Source organism: Phycodurus eques, chromosome 4, assembly GCF_024500275.1.
Source record: "Phycodurus eques isolate BA_2022a chromosome 4, UOR_Pequ_1.1, whole genome shotgun sequence".
Classification (NCBI taxonomy): domain Eukaryota; kingdom Metazoa; phylum Chordata; class Actinopteri; order Syngnathiformes; family Syngnathidae; genus Phycodurus; species Phycodurus eques.
The window spans coordinates 3,414,072-3,436,209 of NC_084528.1; the positions used below are offsets into that span (position 1 = coordinate 3,414,072).

Sequence of the window (22,138 nt, forward strand, 5' to 3'; positions counted from 1 at the left end):
GTTTCAAGAATGTTGCTATGAATATGGTTAAGATAATTGTTTGTATTTTTTTTTAGGTTTGTATTTTATGTTTGGCTCTGCATCCTAAACCCCATTAAAAACAACAAAAGTTCACCCAAAAAAAAAACCACACAGCCTCTCACCCTCTCAACACTCAAACGTTTCCTTTCTGCCGTTACTCTTTAAAACAGCTGACCAGCGTGTTCACTTTCACTGTTTGTATCACAATGACTGAATTCCGTTCTTTATAGTGTCGTGAATTGCCTCTTAAATTTCAGTTGGACCCCCCCCCCCCCCCCCCCAAATTTATTTCAATTTGAAGGACCGGAAATTCTGTTCGTGGTGTTTACAATTCGTGACCCAAGCTGTATCTTCTGCGGAAAACACCCAAGCGAAGGAGAAAAAAAGAAAAAAGAAGAACACACACAACAAATGAATTCATGCCGAGGCTACTTTCTCTGCTGTACTTCTTTATTCCCAGCAGACTGGGGCTAAAATGTGTTGGCTGCTGTGATTACCGCCGTTGACAGCCACGTATATATATATCATATACCTATACATATATGATATATATATATATATATGGAGAAAGGATAGCACCCGAAATCTGGCTTTACGTACGGTAGGTAAATGCATCACTGAAGAATTTCACGACACCTGGAAGAATGCTCACTAAATTATCAGCAAGCGAGGGAATTAAAATCAGCGTAATAAAATATTTACTCTGCACGGTAAAGCGCAACGTAAATATTGCCGTCGCATACAAATAGTTTCTGCGCTGTTAAACTCTGAAATGATAAAACATGAGCGGAAACAGGTTTTCTAGGCGACAAAAGATACAACAACCATTTATGAGGCTTGCGGAAGGTCAGTTGGACGCAGATATCTGTTGCAATAATGCTCAATGTTGGAACAATGGTAAGCAAATGCAAGTGTTTTTAAAAAAAAAAACATTTTTTTTTACGAGCTGTCCGTACTGCTCCGTGCAACATGTAGCCGGTCAGACAGACAGCCAGGCCCACAGCACAGGGCCTGGACCTTGCCTTGAATGACGACAAAAGCGACCAATGCTTTTACTATACTGTTCTGCCCTCACGACGAGAGTCCCGAATCCGCCACATTTTGACAAACTCAACATATTTCACAGTCAGTTGTGTTGATTCATGTATGTGAAAGCCCCTGCCTTCTCCCCCAGGCACATCACCTCTTGAACAATATTTATGTTAACAATATAGTTTGGATAAAGATGGGTTTTCATCACAGAGTAGCCATCGAGTTCATACAAAAACAATCCTTGTGACCTTGACGTGTTTGAATGTTTCATTGTGAAAATCCACTTCACGTCTTCCTATTTGTTCAGGACATGTGAGGTGTGACTATGGAAGGCCAACATGCAAAATACTGTCCATGCCAGTGGAATGATTGGCGACAGGAGCTCATGCAAACATCTGCCCAGGGGACGTCAACTTCGATTCAACCGCTCGGACTGGGTGCATTACTGTGGAGAGCCGCTATGGAAATGAGACCGTGAAGCAGTCACGTTGCAGATGCTGAATGAGGAAAAAGACAATCTCTGGATCATGTTGTGGAAGAGGCGTGCCCACTTTGTGGATATGACACAGGACTGAGCCAAACAACAGCATTCCGTGGAGTGAGCACAAATGCCGCAATGTAAGCAAATGTCTCTCTAGTGTCGGTCCTACAAGACAATCGACATCTGGAAAGGATTTCCGTACACATATGCGGATCCAAAGGGGATGTAGAGGCAAGCTGAGGAAGCATCCAATCGGAATTGGATCGGTGCCTGTGTGAAAACCATTGGGATCCAAGTTGCAGAGAACCGGCAGGGAGCTCCAACACTAAATGTCCATTATGCCTCGGAACAGAGCCTTCTCGGAGCCCGAGTACTCTGCTGAGTATTCCGCGGACTGTTCAGTGACTCTGCCCTCTGACCCCGGGCAGGCTGTCGGGCGAACACACGAGGTCACGGTGAGGAGCTCAGGATGCTGCCTTTGCCTGCCTCGTTTCATGCGCCTCACCTTTGCGCCAGAGTCCCTGGAGAACCTCTACCAGACCTACTTCAGGCGTCAAAGACACGAAACCTTACTGGTGCTGGTTGTGTTTGCGGCTCTCTTCGACAGCTACATCATTGTTATGTGTGCGGTGGTCTACACTAGCTGACAAGCTGGCATCTGTTCTTGTGGCGTCCGCCGGGCTGCTGGCAGACATCGTCCTCTACCTGCTGTGCCGCTTCGGGCTGCTGCCAGATCGCATCTCAAGGCGAGTGGTACCCTACGCCCTGTGGGTGCTCATCGCGGCCCAAATATTCTGCTACCTGGGTTTGAACTATGCCCGCTTTCACCAGGCCAGCGACACAGTGGGCTGGCAGGCTTTCTTCAGCTTCTCCTTTTTCCTGACTCTGCCTTTGAGGTTGACTCCCATCGTGCTTATCACGACCATCACCTGCGGGGTTCACACCCTGGTTCTGGGTGTCACCATCGCCCAGCAGCAGCAGGAGGACATCCAGGGGGCAGCACTTGGCAGACAGGTGAGACTTGGCAAGGAATGGAAATTGTTAATAGGCTTGACTTATTATATAGCGCTTCTCTTCAGATACTCAGGGTGCCAGTTTTTTAATTGTTCAAAAAAAAGACCTATAAGTTGTATGATTAGACTCAAAAAGGGTGAAAACAAACTTTTAAATGTACACTATATGTGGAGTCACAGTTTTTATGATTTTCCCATTATGCATCACCACAAGTTGGAGGTTGAAATAAAACAGTAAGGATGTTATTGAAGTGTAGACTTTTAACGTTTCAAAACAAAAACAAAAAATCTAGCCCAAATGGTGCAAGTACAAATACCTCTGCAACGATATGTACAGTAATCTGTATGTAGTGGTACGTGGCCCAAGCACGCCCGCGACCCTAGTGAGGAGAAGCGGCTCAGAAAATGGATGGATGGATGGATGGATGGACTTGTTGTCGTCATCGAACCAGCCAACAGAGAAAACAACCTTTCACACATTGAAGATACTAAAATACAGTATGTATGTTTCCAACTTTAATGTTAAGTTTTCAAAACAGCAGACAAAGTCTCCAAGCATCTGTGGCAAAATTACAATTTAAATCAAGAATAAAGTTTGAAGTCAATGTAGCTTGCAGCGACAGATATAACCCTGATCAAACCAACTGTACTTGATGAGGTAAATGTAATAATAAAACCATTTTTACAACATACATGAAAAGTAAAATCAGATACAAATACTATGCAGTGCCTTTTTCTCCCTGTACTTTAAAAGAATACACAGAAAAATTGCGGGCTTCCCATCACAGCACCTTGTTTGTTTTACGGCAAAAACTGTGGGCATAAGTAAATTAAAACCAGTCTGAGCTGATCATGCAAATGATGGACAAATGTTGCAGAGGTATTTTTAGTCCTCTTTTACTGCTGTTGTGGCTTGATGTACAGTGGCACTCTGCATAGTTGTGGATCGTCACCTGTGGATTCACCTGTCTACTGATTTTTTTTTTTTTTTTTTTTTTTTTTTTTTTTTTTAAATGTCTTCAAATGAAAACAAAATTATACATTTTCCAGGTTTTTTTTCAGTTTTTCTTTTCTTTTTTTTTTTTTTGGGGGTGGGGGACCAACCCCGAAAACCCTTATTGGTGGTTTATCCTTGCTTATTCAATAATATTGTTTTTTCCAATGCAGTTATAATGAGAGTTAATATTCATGGATTTTTGCTATTCACGGTCAGTATGGGTTCCATTTAAAGATTATATTATTGAACATGCCTGTGAATATTCTCATTCATCCAAGTCATTTAATTCTCAGGGCACTGAATCGATCGCAATTGGACTGTTCTGTTTGTCTTAGATGACGTTTTTCCTCTCATCCGAGCAGGCTTCATCAGTTCATGGAACAAGGCTTAGTTAGGATGCACTAGCCTCGCTAGTCTTCTAAGACAAACAGAACAGTCAATTTGCGATCAATTCAAGGCCCTCAGAATATTATTGAACACTTCTAAAGCTAGCTGCACAATGAGCAACACAACACACTTAACACTTCGTCGCTTCGCGCGTTATTCTGTAACAGTGAACAAAAACTTAAATGCAACACTTTTGTCTTTGCTCCTATTTTGCATTAGCCAAACTCAGATGTTAAAACTTTTTCCATATACACAAAAGGTATTTTTCTCTCAAATATTGTTGATAAATCTGTTCCTGAGCACTTCTCTTGCCATATTTCATCCACCTGACAGTGTGGCATATCGCGATGCTCATTAGACAGCATTATTGCACAGGCTTTGAGGTGATTTCATTTGCAGGTTACCACCAATCTTTGTCAAATTGATGAGAACTGTTGGGAACGCTTTTGTTACACGTGCCACATTTTGTACCCAGTTTGTGCAAGGTTTGCACAATTTAGTTTTAATCGTGTGCTTTATTTGCTTACTGTAATTTCTCGTGTATAATGCGCACCCATGTATAATACGCGCCCCCAAAGTTGACCTCAAAATTCTGGAAAAATTCTACCTATGTGGAATGCATTTTTACAATGCACAATTTTGCTTCTACCCATGTGATCAAAACATGAATGCACATCTGTATTTTGTTCATTTTTAAAAAAAAAAATCTTCTGAAGTTAAGCACTTTATTTGAGCACGTAATACTTTATTTTTAGTTACTTGCTCTAATTTTGAAATTCACAGCCCTACTTTTATTTAGTAAATGAGAAAACACACAGTTGTGCTTATGTGTTTGATTACCCAAGCAGAATTTGTAAGAAAACATGAAGGGCCAGGCGAAACACATTTAATTTTATTTTAATGGGATTCAAATTATACTGCCAAGCATTTCAGAAAATCATTCTCATTCAACAAAACATCCATCCATCCATCCATTTTCTGTGCCGCTTCTCCTCACTAGGGTCGCGGGCGTGCTGCAGCCTATCCCAGCTATCATCGGGCAGGAGGCGGGGTACACCCTGAACTGGTTGCCAGCCAATCGCAGGGCACATACAAACAAACAACCATTCGCACTCACATTCACACCTACGGGCAATTTTGAGTTGTCAATTAACCTAGGATAAGCGGTGAAGAAAATGTCAAATTTTTTAAATGAAGTACATCAGATTCAACAGAAATTTATTAATTTGTGCAGATTGCTGACATTTTGGCTTGTTGAACTGTTATTTTGGGTCAGCTTGCTGGCGCTTTGAGGTAAACTCTAAATCTGATTGGTTAAAGAAGTGTGCAAGTTTCAGTGAGTATAAAAAGTCTACATGCCACTGCTCAAATACTGGGATATTGTGATACAATGCGGTGAGGACAAGATAAATCTTTTAAAAACTTTTTCCACCTTTAATGTGAACTTGTGAATCTACAGTGCATGTTTCAAGTTGGACCTTGATATGGAACAGAAACCAGAGCAAATTTACATTATTATTGCTGTGATTAGAGCATTGTGAATGAATCAGAATCATCTTTATTTGCCAAGTATGTCCCAAAAACACACAAGGAATTTGTCTCCGGTAATTGGAGCCGCTCTAGTACGACAACTTACAGTCAATTGACAGAGAACACTTTTGAGACATAAAGACATTGAGAAAAACAGTCACTGAGCAATAAAGGGTTGCTATTTATCTGGTAATGCGTGTGGATGAGGTGGCCTCACCTGCTGTGTCCTGCCCGTCAGGAAGCTGTAAATCCACTGGCAGATGGCTGGTGAGACGCTGAGCTGGAGAAGCTTGGAGGAAAGGAGTTCAGGGATGATGGTGTTGAACGCTGAGCTGAAGTCCACGAACGGGATCCTCACGTAGGTCCCTGCACTGTCGTGGTGTTCTAGGATCAAGTGCAGTCCCATTTTGACTGCATCATCCGCAGACCTGTTTGCTCAGTAGGCAAACTGCAGGGGGTCCAGCAGGGGGCCTGTGACGCTCTTGAGGTGGTCCAGCATGAGACGTTCAAAGGACTTCATGACCACAGATGTCAAGGCGACAGGCCTGTAGTCATTCAGACCCGGGATTGCAGGTTTATTGGGGACTGGAATGATGGTGGAGCGTTTGAAACAGGATGGTACTTCGCACAGTTCCAGAGATCTATTGAACATCTGAGTGAAGACTAGAGTGAGCTGGTCCGCGCAGACTTTGAGGCAAGATGGGGACACATGGTCTGGGCCTTCCGCTTTGTTAATCTTTTGTTGTTTGAAGATGAGTCTCACATCCTGTTCGCGGATGGTTAACGCAGAAGTCGGTGGTGTGATAGTGGTTGGTGGTGCGGCTGGGTGCGTGTGGGGTGTGAAAGTGTCCTTTTCAAATCTGCAGTAGAAGGTATTCAAGTCGTTGGCTAGATGATGTTACTAGGCCTGTGAAATTTCTCATTCATGCAGGTCATTTCCTTCTCAGGGCATTGAATTGATCGCAACCGGACTGTTCTGGTTGTCTTAGAAGATGTTTCGCCTCTCATCCAAGCAGGCTTCATCAGGTTTTGCAACAGTCTAGTTAGGACAACACAAGCTAGTAGCCAGGGTGTTTCGTGGAAAACTCAACTATCGATATTAGTGCTCTCCTAACTAGCCTGTTGCATGAACTGATAAAGCCTGCTTGGATGAGAAGCAAAACGTCTTCTAAGAAAACCAGAACAGTCCAGTTGGGATCGAGTCGATGTCCTGATGATGTTACTATTTTTGTTGCGAATAGGTTTGCAAATTATTATTTATTAATTTATTTATTTTGTTTCATGAAATGTAGTCAAGAAATAAAATGTATCAAATGTGACTTTTTTTTAACCAATGTACTTGTGAGTCACATAACTCGCTTATTTGACTCGTCATCTCAAGTAATTCCACTGAATTACAAAAAATAACATCTCTCTGGTGTTTGTGTTATCTGTCATCTATTCTCCTATTATATCCGCTGGAGAGAAAAAATCAGCCAGGGGACTGTACATGTGAACAGGTTATAGATTTTTGCCTTTTCTGAGTTTTCTTAGGGTATAATTCTGTGTCTTCAGTAAGGCAGTGTCACAGCTACAAGTACAATGCAGGCAGCAAGTTGGATGTTCTGCTGAGGGCTGTTTAATTTTATTTTTAGAATATGCCACTGGCCAAGGCTGCGGGTTTGGTGGCCTGTCAATACACTTTTTTTCAGTTGCGGGTTTCACAACACCATTCACAAAACTGTGCCCCTGTTGTTATTTTCAGCTCCTGGCCAACATTGTGATCTATGTTTGTGCTATCACCGTGGGTGTCATGTCATATTACATGGCAGACCGGAAGCACAGAAAGGCTTTTCTTGAGGCAAGACAATCCCTCGAAGTCAAACTCAACCTGGAGGAGCAAAGCCAACAACAGGTCAGAGGTCAAATTATACAATATGTCTACGAAGAAACACAACCTTGGAATAGCTTCTGTTGTATTGTGAGAACCTGTTATTGAATTTTACTAATCAACATTCAAAACGCATTTCTAGCCTTTTTCATGATGCTGTCTCTGATAAATGAAGAAAAAAAAGACAAGGGGTTATGGGTTAATTGTTCTACCGTATTTCATAAAATAATTTGCAGCTAACCAAATTCCTCAATATCAGTTTGATGTTATATTTTTCTGTGTCTGTCAGATTAATTTGCCTGACTAGTTAAGCCTGAAAATTAGTCTGACAGAGACTAGAGAAATATAGAGGGATGTACTTCTGCCAACTTATGCCATACTTAATTACATTACATCATCTTCAGAAATGGTGTTGCCCTGTGACTGACTGGCGACCAGTTCAGGGTGTAGGCCGCCTTTCGCCGTAGTCACCTGGGATAGGCTCCAGCATGCCCGTGACCCTAATGAGGATAAGCGGTTCAGAAAATGGATGGATGGCTCTTCAGAAATGGGATGCTAAGGCTGCTGGCAGATGAGAGCCACCAACCAATCAAGGAGTGGAGTATGTTATATTGTCTGTTGCCATGACAAATATCCTCCAAGATGATATCAGTGGTAATCACAAAGTCAACCTGATCAGATAATTGTTTCTTATCTGCTACACTGAAATTTTTATTCATATTCAAAGCGCCCCCACATAAACTTAAATTTTCCACCCTCCCTCCCATGTACTTCAGTTGTGCGTATGCATGTTCAATTGCTCATTAATGCATGCAAGCCGAGGTGTCTCAGAAAGGATCCAGGACTGGTGTCACTACATCTATATTTCAAACCCACACTACAAAGTACAACTCCAATTCCAATGAAGTTGGGACATTGTGTTAAACATAAATAAAAAGAGAATACAATGATTTGCAAATCATGTTCGACATATATTTAATTGAATACTCTACAAAGACAAGATATTTAATGTTCAAACTGATAGACTTGATTGTTTTTAGCAAATAATCATTAACTTAGAATTTTATGGCTGCAACACGTTCCAAATAAGCTGGGACAGGTGGCAAAAAAGACTGAGAAGTTGAGGAATGCTCATCAAACACCTGTTTGGAACGTCCCACAGGTGAACAGGCTAATTGTGAAGAGGTGGGTGCCATGATCGGGTGTAAAAGGAGCTTCCCTGAATTGCTCAGTCATTCACAAGCAAAGATGAGGCTAGGTTCACCTCTTTGTCAACAAGTGCATGAGAAAATACTCAAACAGTTTAAGTACAATGTTCCTCAACGTACAATTGCAAGGAATTTAGGGATTTCATCATCTACGGTTCATAATATCACCAAAAGGTTCACAGAATGTGGAGAAATCACTGCATAGAAGCGGCAAGGCCGAAAACCAACATTGAATGCCTGTGACCTTCAATCCCTCAGGTGGGAGTGCATCAAAAACCGACATCAATGTTGTAACCACGTGGGCTCAAGAACACTTCAGAAAACCAATGTCAGTAAATACAGTTCGGTGCTACAAAAAAGTTCGGTGGACAAACATATGCTGCCATCCAAGCAACGTCTTTTTCATGGACGCCCCTGCTTATTTCAGCAAGAAAATGTCAAACCACATTCTGCACGTGTTACAACAGCGTGGCTTCGTAGTAAAAGAGTGCGGGTACTAGACTGCCCTGCCTGCAGTCCAGACCTGTCTCCCATTGAAAATGTGTGGCGCATTATGAAGCGTAAAATACGACAACGGAGAACCCGGACTGTTGAACGGCTGAAGCTGTACATCAAGCAAGAATGGGAAAGAATTCCACCTACAAAGCTACAACAATTAGTGTCCTCAGTTCCCAAACATTTATTGAATGTTGTTAAAAGAAAAGCTGATGTAACACAGTGGTAAACATGACCCTGTCCCAGCTTTTTTGGAACGTTTTGGAGCCAAAAAAGTTAATGATTATTTGCTAAAAACAAAGTTCATCAGTTTAAACATTAAATATCTTGTCTTTGTAGTGTATTCAATTAAATATAGGTCGAACATGATTTGCAAATCCTTGTGTTGTGTTCTGTTTTAACACAACGTCCCAACTTCATTGGAATTGGGGTTGTACACTTGTCACATAGGTCTGGTGGGAATGGCGTTTTTGCTGAAAGTAACCAACTTTGAGCATCAAAATAACAGGCCAATTAATGTGTTTATAGATAAATATATAAAATAATAAAGATACACACAGGACACCGCGTCTGAACCGGTATATAAGGTAAGATGAATTTCATTAGTCCCACAATGGGGAAATTTACATAATTTCAGGAGCAATTGTGGGTATAGGAAGAGAAGAGAAGACATCTAGAGAAGACATGTACAAGAAGTGCATTGCACACAATAGAAACCAAAACTATTGCCCATACATAAACTATCCAATTCAATCTATCAGCAATGATATGCTTGCAAAATAGAGTTTTAATTTTGGCTTTTTGTTTTTTTATTACCAGGGTTGAAAACAGAATTGGCAAAGGCGACTTAATCCATCCATCCATCCTTTTTCCGAGCCGATTATCCTCACAAGGGTCGCGGGAGTGCTGGAGCCTATCCTAGCTATCTTCGGGCAGGAGGCATGGTACACCCTGAACTGGTTGCCAGCCAATCGTAGAGCACATTTAAACGAAGAACCATTCGCACTCGAATTCACACCTACAGGCAATTTAGAGTCTTAAATTAACCTACCATGCATGTTTTTGGGATGTGGGAGGAAACCGGAGTACCCGGAGAAAAGCCACACAGGCACGAGGAGAACATGCAAACTCCACACAGTAGGGGCCGGGATTTGAACCCCGGTCCTCAGAACTGTGAGGCTCGCGGTCGTCCACCGTGCCACCTCAAATTAAGGATTCAGGCTGCAACTGCATCCTAATTACAAAGTTGATGGAATAAAAACATTAAAATGACAAATATTGAAGCCATCATTTATTAACAATTATGATTATGACTGTCTCATGGTAATCTTCTTGACAACATTTTGAAATTGGACAAATTATTCTGGAAGTTAATTTTTATAGGTTGGCTGCTCTGGAATGATCCGATTTAAAGGCTCTGTAGAAGAAAGTTGACTCCAGAATGCGTGGACTTAATTCATATTTCACATGTTTACTGAGGCACCATAGAGCCAATATACTGTAACATCCCTAATACTCGAAAAAGTTGGTTTGGTAAAGTATGGGACCTTTTAATTGTTTCTTCTTCTGAACTACCTACTGTAGTTGAACTTAGGACTCACACGGTCATTAGGTTTGCTTCTTGCTAAGTTCATTCATTCATTCCCAAATCATTAAGGAAATGCAGTTGTGGTTTATTTCAATCAATATTGATGGCGTTATGGTGCCACCGAAAGAGAATTAATGGCTTGTTCATTCTTCTGTAGGAACGCCTGCTGCTGTCCATCCTTCCCAAACACATAGCTGATGAGATGCTGCAGGACATGAAGAAGGAGCCCAGTCAGAAAGAGATGCAACAGTTTAACACCATGTACATGTACAGACATGAAAATGTCAGGTAACATAGCTACTTTTAAAGGTTTAAAATTCAAGACTGTACTTTTAACATGCCGGCTTCCTTGCTGTGTCATAATAAGGAACTTTGTTAGGTTTACCTGATACAGCTGCCATGCTCCAACTATACATTGTTTCTGTGGAAAGGAGTAGGCTCCAACACTCACTTAAGGCATACAATATAGTAAATGTAATGTAATGATGTTTCCAAATTCCAGGTTTGATCTGATACCCTTTAAAGTATCTACAGTGGTACCTTGACTTACGAGTGCTCCAACCTATGTTTTTTCAAGATACAAGGAGTTGCTCTGGCTTTTTTTTCTTTTTTTTTTTTTTTTTTTTTTTTTTTTGCCTTGACTTGACTTGCAAGCAATGACTTCAGTTACAAGTGCACTTCAGACCCTCCTCTACTTCGGTGAAGTAAGAAAAAAAAAAAAATTGGAGCAAATAAGGTGGAACCTCTTAGTGGAAACCCACAAATGGGTTAACGAACCAATTTTTTTGGTCTTGAGTTAAAAAATTATGCTTCCTGACATCCGTGCGCAATGTTGCTCACTTGTGCTGTCACAAACAGCATAAACGTCATTAACTCTCTGCATCATGTATTTCAGGTATATATATCTATGGCCATATATATATATATATATATATATATATATATATATAATTAATTGTGCTTAATTCACTTAATACCGACGTACAGGCAAGAACCTAAATGTGCGAAGCCTACAGTGAAAACAGTCAAAAAGTGGACCAATGAAGCCAAGATGGAACTTCAAAGCTGTTTAGACTACACAGACTGGAGTGTCTTTGAAAATTCAACTGGCAGCCTGGATGAATATACGGACACTGTCACATCCTATATCAGTTTCTGTGAAGAGGTTTGTGTACCAACAAAATAATTTCGCACATTCAACAACAACAAGCCGTGGTTCACTGCTAAACTTAAGCAGCTTCGCCAAGCTAAGGAAGATGCATATCAGAGCAGGGACAGGGCCCTGTATAATCGAGCTCGAAACCAGCTGACTAAATAAATTAACATTGCAAATAGGAACCATGCAGCAAAGTTGGAAAAACAGTTAAGCGTAAACTACTCTAAATCAGTCTGGCATGCATTCCAATCGCTGACTAATTACAAGCGACGATCCCCCCAAGCTGAGAACAATAGCACACTAGCCAACGACTTGAATACCTTCTACTGCAGATTTGAAAATGATAGTTTCACACCACACACCCACGCGGCCGCACCCGCGACCACAACCACACCTCTGACTTCTGCGTTAACCATCCATGAATAGGATGTGAGACGCATCTTCAAACAACAGAAGATTAACAAAGCGGCAGGCCCGGACCATGTGTCCCCATCCTGCCTCAAAGTCTGCGCGGACCAGCTCGCTCCAGTCTTCACTCAGATCTTCAATAGATCTTTGGAAATGTGCGAAGTTTCATCCTGTTTCAAACGCTCCACCATCATTCCAGTCTTCTCTCTCTACACGAACGACTGCACCTCAGCGAACCCGACTGTCAAACTCCTGAAGTTTGCAGATGACACCACTGGAGCTGAACACGCTCAAGACTGTAGAGATGATCATGGACTTCAGGAGGCATCCTTTGCCACAGCTGCCCCTCACGTTGTCCAGCTGCCTTGTGTCAACCGTCGAGACCTTCAAGTTCCTGGGAATTACAATCTCTCAGGACCTGAAGTGGGCGACCAACATCAACTTCGTCCTCAAAAAGGCCCAGCAGAGGATGTACTTCCTGCGGCTTCTGAGAAAGCACGGCCTGCCACCGGAGCTGCTGAGACAGTTCTACACAGCGGTCATCGAATCAGTCCTGTGTTCTTCCATCACAGTCTGGTTTGGTGCTGCTACAAAAAAGGACAAACTCCGACTGCAACGGACAATCAAAACTGCTGAAAGGATTGTCGGTACCCCCCTACCCACCATTGAGGACTTGCACGCTGCCAGAACTAAGACAAGGGCGTGCCAAATCCTCTCGGACCCTCCGCACCCCGGTCACCAGCTCTTCCAGCTCCTTCCCTCAGGTAGGCGCTACCGATCAACGCAAACTAGAACTAGTAGACATTCCAACAGCTTCTTCCCTCTTGCGATCAACTTCTTAAACACCTAACCTATAATTCCATTCCAACAAGTTGGACATTTTTTGACTTGAGTTCGTTGTCACATTTCTGTGGGGCCAATTATGTATTACTCGTGCACTCACTGTAGTTGTCTCGCCATGCTGCACTATTTGCATATACTGGCCACTCATGCCAGAGTAGCATCTGCTCCATTTGCACACTGATTGAGGAGTATCTGTAACATTTCCACAACCAACATCGTCCCAGATGATCGCACGACTCGTCACTTTAAACCGCATCCACTCCTTGAAGTCTCAGCGCCCTTTGCACAATGGTCATTGCACCGGACTATTGCAATATTAGTCGTTCGAACTGCTCTAAGTGCTAGAGGACTCTGCATCTTTTTGCACAATTGTTTTTTGTCAATGTCTATATGTCTCCAAAGTGTTCTGTAAATTGACTGTCTGTTGTACTAGAGCGGCTCCAACTACCGGAGACAAATTCCTTGTGTGTTTTGGACATACTTGGCAAATAAAGATGATTCTAATTCTGATATAATGTTGCTGTAAATTGATTCAGTTTGGTCCTCAAGAAAATGACAATTGATTGTGCTTTTAACCTTTAGAGGCACAAGTGGGTCAAAAAATATATTTTCTTGCAATATCTTTGAAGTAAAAATGATCATAATTTAACATTCCAGGTATTCCTCAAAAACATGTCATTGACATCCTTCCATTTGAACGTCGAACTTACCTTTTATACATTTTACAATATTATAGTTTTTTTTATTACGACGTGAACTTTTCGTAAGTGGGTCAAAAATGACGCAATTCCGATGGAATTTGATCGGAAACTTATCAACTGCGACTGACAGGAATATACAGTATATTTCGTCGACCTCTTACACCACCAATTTCACTTATTAAAAAACCCCCAAAAGATCTTCAATTGAGACGTAAAAATGTGTTTGGATATCATTGATGATTATTGTGTGGAAGAGTATGTTTTATTATCATGTAACAATGTTCACAGTTAGTTAAAACAACTAGCTAGCTAACATTACTGTATGTACTGTGTGCATAGGTGTGTGTCCATAGATACAGTGCCGTGAAAAAGTATTGGCTTCCTTCTCAAATTTTTATATATATTTGCATAGTATCCCCTCTTTAATGTTTAAGATCATCAATCAAATGTAAATATCAGACAAATGTAACGCAAGTGAACTTAAAATGCTGTTTTTAAATGATTTTATTTATTAAGGGGAAAAAAAAAACTATTCAAAGTTACCTGGGCCTGTGTGAAAAAGTAATGAGCCCCCTAAACCTAATAACTGGGCCATCCTCAGCAGCAACAACTGAAATCAACTGTTTTCTTTAACTGGCAATGTTTCTTTCATATTTCTGTGGAGATATTTTGGCGCACTTTTCTTTGCAGAATTGTTTGAATTCAGCAAAAATTGAGGGGTTTTGCGCATGAATGGCCTTTTTAAGGTCATGCCACTGCATTTGAATCGGATACAAGTCTAGACTTTGACTAGGCCGCTCCAAAACCTTAATTTTGTCTTCTTAAGCCATTCAGAAGTTGACTTGCTGGTGTGTTTTGGATCGTTATCCTGCTGCAGAACCCATATGCACTTCAGCTTGATGTCACAATCTGATGGCTGAACATTGTCATTCAGGATTTTTTGTTAAAAAGCAGAATTCATGGTTCAATCAATCACAGCAACTTGTCCAGGTCCTGAAGGAGCTAAGCAGCTATAAAAAGTCTTAGGTATCATTCAGATTTTTATTTTTTATTTTTGTTCAAAAGTAAGATGAGCCTTTATGTTGTTTTTGGTCAGCAGTGCCAACTCTGCCATGGATGCCATTTTTGCCCAGTCTCTTCCTTATTGTTGCGTCACCACTGACCTTAACTGAGGCAAGAAGTTAGAAGTTAGTTAGAAGTTGTCCTGAATTCCTTTGTGGCCTCCTGGACGATGGTGTTTCGCGAACCCTCCCATAAACACGCACTAATTTGCAGCTGGTAGCTGCTCGCATGGTAACGGAAAAGCCACACAATTCCCATAATTCATTGCGACATGCCAATTTGAATTATTAAGTTAAAAAAGAGGTTCATCTTTATTATTAATGTGTGTTTATATTGCATGTATGTATTATTTAACATTTCATGCTTATTTATGCCACTATGTCATTATCAAACTGTGAGTGTAGGGTGTGTGTAATAAAGTGACCTCCCAGGCAGTTCAACGGGATAGTCAACAAAACTCTATAGAGCATTGCTTGTTAATCGTAATTGATTCTTTGCTCTGGAGTGTACACACTTGCGCACGCCAGCCATCAGTGTTCAATATGTGACATGTTATATCAGTAGTTTTATTTAGGTGAAAAAAGTATTTAGGTCCAAAACCAGAAATGCACAAAAAGCTAATTCAATACGATTCTCTGGACCTTGTTACAAATGTTGAAAAAGTTGAAAATAAAAACATTTAAGACATACATACACACACTTGTGGAGACAATGGTCCAGTCAGTCATGCATCGAAGGGTGCAGAAGCCCTGGAATGTGAGCGCTGCATCCCCTGAGCTCTTGCTGTTCGAGTAAGCCTTCTTCAGTCCCCGCTGCCAGAGCGGAGAGAGGGAGCCACATGAGAGCTACACTGCACTCTCTTGACTACGCCATTTAGAGGCACAACACACCAATGCATGCCAATGTATGTATGTCAATTTCAGCTTAATTACACTTCATAAAACCAGTTTATTTCTTTACATTGTCTTGTATCGTTTTGACAGTATTGTTTTCCTTTAGTAAAAATATAAAATTGTGGTGTTTTATGGGTATTTGGAATGGGTTAATGGCCTTTTCATTCATTTCAATGTGGCGAGTTGATTTGAGATGTGAGTGGTTTGAGTTACAAGTGTGGTTACGGAGCGGTTTAAACTCGTAAGTCAAGGCAGTAGTGAGTTTGCGAATGGAATCCCCCAATATGAATGTTTACATTGAATTTCACCTAGCCTACTTCCAACCGTACGTTGATTCTTAGTTACAGAGTTTAACAACTACTGCATGGTACACTATGACATCTAGTTCAACACCCTACAAATGAATGTGTAACTATACTAATGCGATGCTTCGTATCGCTATCTTGTGCAGTATTTTGTTTGCAGATATCGTGGGCTTTACCCAGCTGTCATCATCCTGCAGCGCTCAGGAGCTGGTCAAACTGCTCAATGAACTTTTTGCTCGGTTTGACAAACTAGCTGCAGTGAGTCTAAGTATTAATAATTCTGGTTGAACATATTCGGTGTCCTGTATAGTCAGTTTGACTCTTTTCTGATATTTAATAAAGCTTTGCACATTCTGACCAATATGTATTTTCTTTATTGTAATGCCGAATCCGATATTTGGCAGAGTAAAAATCCTAGAACTGATTAATCGGCCGATTAATTAAACAAATATATATATAATGGAAAAAAATAAATATTTTTATGTCCCTTAAAAACAATAAAGAAAGGAATTGCAGGCAGAACACTTGACTGTTTTATAATACTTTGTACTTTAGTATTTATAACTTTACAATGATGAATGTTAAGAAAGTCATAGTTAAGCTAAGCTCATGCAACACAAAGTGTATCACTCTCTGACGAAACCCCACCCACCTTGTCAGAAATATCACCAGTTGAGGATCAAGATCCTGGGAGACTGTTACTACTGTATTTGTGGGCTGCCAGACTACAGGGAGGACCATGCTGCCTGTTCCATCATGATGGGCCTTGCCATGGTTGAGGCCATCTCGTGAGTATACAAGAGCTTAGATTCCATGTTCCCAAAAGTCACTTACTGGATTTGCATGTGATGCAGGGTGGTTTGTCATATGCTTAGAGGGAAATTGATTACTCTGATGGACTAATATAGATTTTTGTTTAGCTATGAAAGAAAGTCCATTAGTTTTAGGGATCATTCGTCATATGTTTGTGTGATGATTTGCTTTTTATTGTTTCCCCGTGATGCTGGTGTGGTGAAAGTATTTAACATTCATTCAATTTCATGTGCCTGTAAACAAACACTAGGTATGTGCGCGAGAAAACACAAACAGATGTTGACATGCGAGTTGGAGTGCACAGCGGCACAGTCTTGGGGGGAGTGCTTGGTCAGAAACGTTGGCAATATGACGTGTGGTCCACTGATGTCACTGTAGCCAACAAGATGGAGGCTGGAGGAATACCAGGGTAAGAACATGCATTACTTATGTGCTGTGTATGACTGTGATTTGGTTTTTAAAATCTAGACTGCCATTCAGGAGACCGCAGCCCTCTGCCTAGACCGAAACTCCTAATTTGCACCTTCCTATACACCTAGATTGATGACTTAAAAAAAATATATATATTGTTATTTCTCTTAAGATGTTATTTATTTAATATCGTAAATGAAGCTTATGAATGTACTCTACATTTATCTCTCCCGGAGTGGGAGGAAATTAAAGGTCCCATATTTACTTTTTCAAGTATATGGGATGTAATATTGTCTCTATGCTGCCTCAGTAAACATGGGAAGTATGAATATTGCCCACGCATTCCTGAGTTCCAGACGTTTCTCTGCCGAGGGGCCTGAAATCAGATCATTAGAATTTCTCGAGCTTAGCTACGTCACTAACGAAGATCTCCGCCTACCGCTCTGCTCCCAAGCCAGTTCTGTCAACATAACAAACACTTGCTCACACAAATGGGTCTTCTACACAGAGGCAGCCAATCAGAGGAAAGGGGATGGTCTCAGCCAAATATGGACAAAGCAGATACAAAAGTGGGTCAAACAGAAGTAGCTTGCAGAGGGGCTTTTTTTTTTGGACACATGACAAAACCAAGGTTTTTTTTTTTTTTTTTTTTTTTTTTTTTATAAATGAAACTGACACTTTTTGGCAAAGTCCATGTTAGAGAGTCCCTCTATGGAGGTCTAAAAAGCCAGAATATGGGACCTTCAGTGCTGGTAATTGGAATACAATTCTCTCGAATCTGTGTCTTCATGTTTGGCATCGTATTCTGGTACACATATTAGATGTGCCTTGTGATTTGATTCAAAAAGCTTGATGACTGGATTAATTTAAAATTCTCTACAAAGGTGTGCCACTAAACACCTGACCGGTGGTTTGTTATTATTCAGGCGCGTGATAGTAGTTTTAAACACAATTGTCTGCCCAGTTAGCAGTGCTCAACTTTTCACAGTTGTTCTTAAATACATCAGTCAACAGTAAAGGCAGGCTTAATAAATGTACCACATGTGTCTGACCTATGACCCTATTCTCTCCATATAACACCCCCCCCTCCCCACCCTCATTCATGCTTTTTGTGCGGAGTAGTCGTGTCCACATCTCGCAAACCACCATGGAATGTCTTCACGGAGAGTTTGAAGTTGAACCAGGGAATGGAGGTGAGCGCTGTGACTATCTGAGGGAGAGAGGACTGGAGACCTACCTAGTCGTTGTTTCCAAAGGACCTGTGGGAAAAAACGGCATCAACAGTGTAGTAAGTAGAACCTACACACATACACAATATTGGCTGCATACACACTCCTCTCCAAAAGAATTGGTGAGACCGATTCCTTTATTTTTCACTGTTGACTGAAGTCATTTGGGTTTGACATCAAACAATGAATATGAAAAAAGATGTGAACATTTGAGCTTTTGCCCCCACATATTTAGCAAACCCCTATTCCAATGAAGTTGGGAGGATGTTTAAAACGTAAATCAAAACAGAATACAATGATTTGCAAAATCATTTTCAACCTTGATTCATTTGAATACACTACAAAGACAAAGATATTTAATGTTCAACTTCAAACTGATACATTTTTTTTTTTTTTTTTTTTTGCCAATATTCTAAGGCTGGGCATTGTTAAGAACCTCAAGATTCAATCTGTTTTTGATTTTTTTTTCTTAGGTTGCAATACGTTTCTATATTGTTTTAAATGCACCGATATCGATTCAGTAAGAAGTACAAATACACAATTAAGAGTAAATTTTGACAATTTTGAAATATTTATTTTTGATACCATGTAAAATTATGTAATATGTCACATTTCTTAAGCAAAACATCTGAAAATGAACATTTGCATGTTACTTATTTGTAGGGATGTCCTGATCCATCCGATACCGATATTGCAGCCTTGAATTTTGGTCGATATCGGTCTGATCCGATATCAGCAATAATCATACATACTTTACTTATTGTGTAGAATGGAATGACAGAAAAGGCTTCTTGAAGTGATATTACTCAATTAAAGAACAATCATGAGCAACAGTAGTAGGTAAGAGGAAAAACTGACCCATTTCTTATTAACCAATGGGTTACATGGAATAACTTTAAAAATAAGAAGGTACTACAGTTGAATAATATAAATAAAAATTATATTAGGAAATTCTGAAAAATAACTTCAATAAAAGCAGTAACAAAAATATATATTTAAATTGCAACAGAACCACCGCTGAACTTCAACAAGCATATTCTCCATTTGAATAGATTAAATAGAAGACCATGGAAAATAATCTCACTAAATAATAAATACAATTTACACTTTTAAAGTGAAAAATAGGGGGCAAGGTGGCCGACTGGTTAGCACATCTGCCTCACAGTTCTGAGGTCCCGGTTTCAAATCCGGCCTCGCCTGTGTGGAATTTGCATGTTCTCCCTGTGCCTGCGTGGGTTTTCTCCGGGTCTAAATTGCCCGTAGGTGTGAATGTGAGTGCGAATGGTTGCTTGTTTGTATGTGCCCTGCGATTGGCTGGCAACCGGTTCACGGTGTACCCCGCCTCTCCCCCACAGTCTTTGTGGCTTCCGTGCAGGGCTATATACTGTAGTCTGCAGATCATTTGACGCTAATTCTCCCTCATTAGAAATTAAATGAAAAGTTATAGTTACATATGGGTTAGTCACTATGGAAGTCCAACCATCACATGTAAGTGCCTCTCTTTCTGCAGACCTTAAGGACTCCAAAACCGCAACATGTTGTCAGGTTCAAGACTCCTAAAACACTTGTAAAAAAACAAGACAGACACAGAGGTAGTTCAGTTTTCAGACTTTCAAGGAGAAACGGACAAGAGTTAGTTACAATCTCCAACCATTTCTGAGTTCACTCTGCCGGATCTTCTCTTTTTATTACTTGAGGGCAGTTCCCTTGTTACCATGTCAAAAAGGTGGGGGCATACATGCTTGTTGCAACTCATGTGAACAGCACATAACATTCTTTGTTGTGGTTGAGACAGTAGAAGAATTAATATACTTCTTATCAAGACACAGGAAACTCCTCGGCTCAAGTTTGTCCTTGCACCTGCAAGCACATGACTCATCCTGTGGGAGAAAGCTTTGCACGCAGCGATAAAACATTTCTCTAACTAGAAGCAAGCAGAAAAGCACAACACATGATAACTTATTTACATTTTTCCATAATTTCCCTCCTGTTTATCATGTTTTTTGCTCATGTTTCACATCACTTATTTAGCAGCCGCTTCTTCTGATTTTTGGCTGTAAGATCATTATCATGAACACAAGACATGAAATGCTTTATTTGATCTCCTCAGCTGAATCAAATAATGTCCCGATCTCCATTTCTTTATCATCATCGTCATCAGAACTATCCTGGTTCTGTTTTGTTGGAAGGGGGTACATTTGTTCTGCACGATTGCTCATAGGTTGGATTGCGGTGGTGATTAATCTATTGAGAAGTGCTCGTAAACATGGACTACAGCAACATTCACACAATGTCAGTATTGCAGCAAATACTCCTATTGATATTAAAATTGATGAGACCAACATCTTATACTTGCCAAACACTTTCATCCATTCGTCCCACATGGATGTGCACGCCAGAATGCTCTTTCATCTTGCGGTTGAGGGTGCGCAGGCCATCAATGGCCCTGGTCAGGCTGCCATCTGCTGCGGTGCGTACAGCACTGTTCTGCACACACTCCTCGTCTCTCCGCAAGCAGCATATCTAGTGCAATTCTGTTCTGAAATGACATTAAAGATGTGGCTGCCAGTTGTTCATGTACGGCCTCAAAACCGTCTTGTCCAATTTCCCAAACGCTGTACATTGTAGTGGATGTAGTTTATTCGGTCTACGTTTTTATTGGTTGTACACCACCAACAAATTGTAGATTCAAACCCTGATGCTACTTGATCTACTAATTTGTATTCATCAGGTACCCCTCTTGGAATTCCAATTGCATCAATGTAAGTTGGATCTGCCTGGGAGAAGGTTTTGATATATGTTTAGCAGAAGGTACCTCTGGCCTTGGGTGTTATCAGAAAAGGGAGTCATCCTAAGAACATCATTCTTCAGTAATCTACCTTGAATGCTATAAAGCATCAGAAAAGGGAGTCATCCTAAAATGTGGGCACCCCTCTGGCCTTGGTGTTTTGGAAATGAAACTTAATTGTTAAAGAAATGAACATAGCTTCATGAGTACAAATAGAACAATCCAACAATTCCCCTGTTTACATAGTGTAACCATGTAACATACCCTAAGCAGTACTACTCTATGTGGAATGCTATAAGAGGATATATAAACAATGTAGTCATGAGCTAAGCATTCTTCATAAGGCAGTACTACTCTTAAGACAGGCCAAAAACCTCCCCATATATTGATTTGAGGAGGGAAAAAGACAAGTCCCGTAACATGCTAAGAGAAAAGACACTGTATATTCTTCATCAATAATTCATCCATCTGGACACGTCGTCGTCTTGTGTGAGCAGAACTTCAGGAGTAGGAGCTCCTTCGGAGGTCATCAACATCTGTGATTCCGGCTGGATCTTATTCTTTCCCGTGACCATCTTGACACACAGTGTCCTTGTACATGGAATAATACAGCATCCGAAAAGCAATAACAAAGTAACGGCAGTAACAATCATGTCAAGGGCCATGCGGTATAATGTCTTTACACAACGCCTTCACAACTGTTAGTGCGTCGGGGGGATGTTTTGTGGGGAACAGCTCTATCCATTTAGAAAATGCATCAACGATGACCAAACAATACTTTTTCCCTTTGTTTTAATTCAATAAAGTCCATGTGAATTATTTGAAAAGGGTATTGAGGTGCAGGAAATTTTCCTCTCCTGGCCCTCAAATTGCCTTGTGGATTATGCCTAGCACAAATCATACATGC

The 22,138-nt window shown here is 40.7% G+C and overlaps 1 protein-coding gene across 1 annotated transcript in view; it reads left to right on the top strand.

The window, feature by feature from the left end:
* The first annotated feature begins 416 nt into the window (after positions 1-416).
* adcy3a (adenylate cyclase 3a) overlaps positions 417-22,138 on the top strand; it is a 51,722-nt gene continuing 30,000 nt past the window's right edge. The window contains 9 exon segments of the mRNA XM_061673633.1: positions 417-622; positions 1,361-2,175; positions 2,177-2,548; positions 7,206-7,355; positions 10,780-10,910; positions 16,137-16,248; positions 16,651-16,778; positions 17,054-17,212; positions 18,337-18,502. Coding sequence (XP_061529617.1) covers positions 1,864-2,175; positions 2,177-2,548; positions 7,206-7,355; positions 10,780-10,910; positions 16,137-16,248; positions 16,651-16,778; positions 17,054-17,212; positions 18,337-18,502 — 1,530 coding nt within the window. The 5' untranslated portion in view covers positions 417-622; positions 1,361-1,863.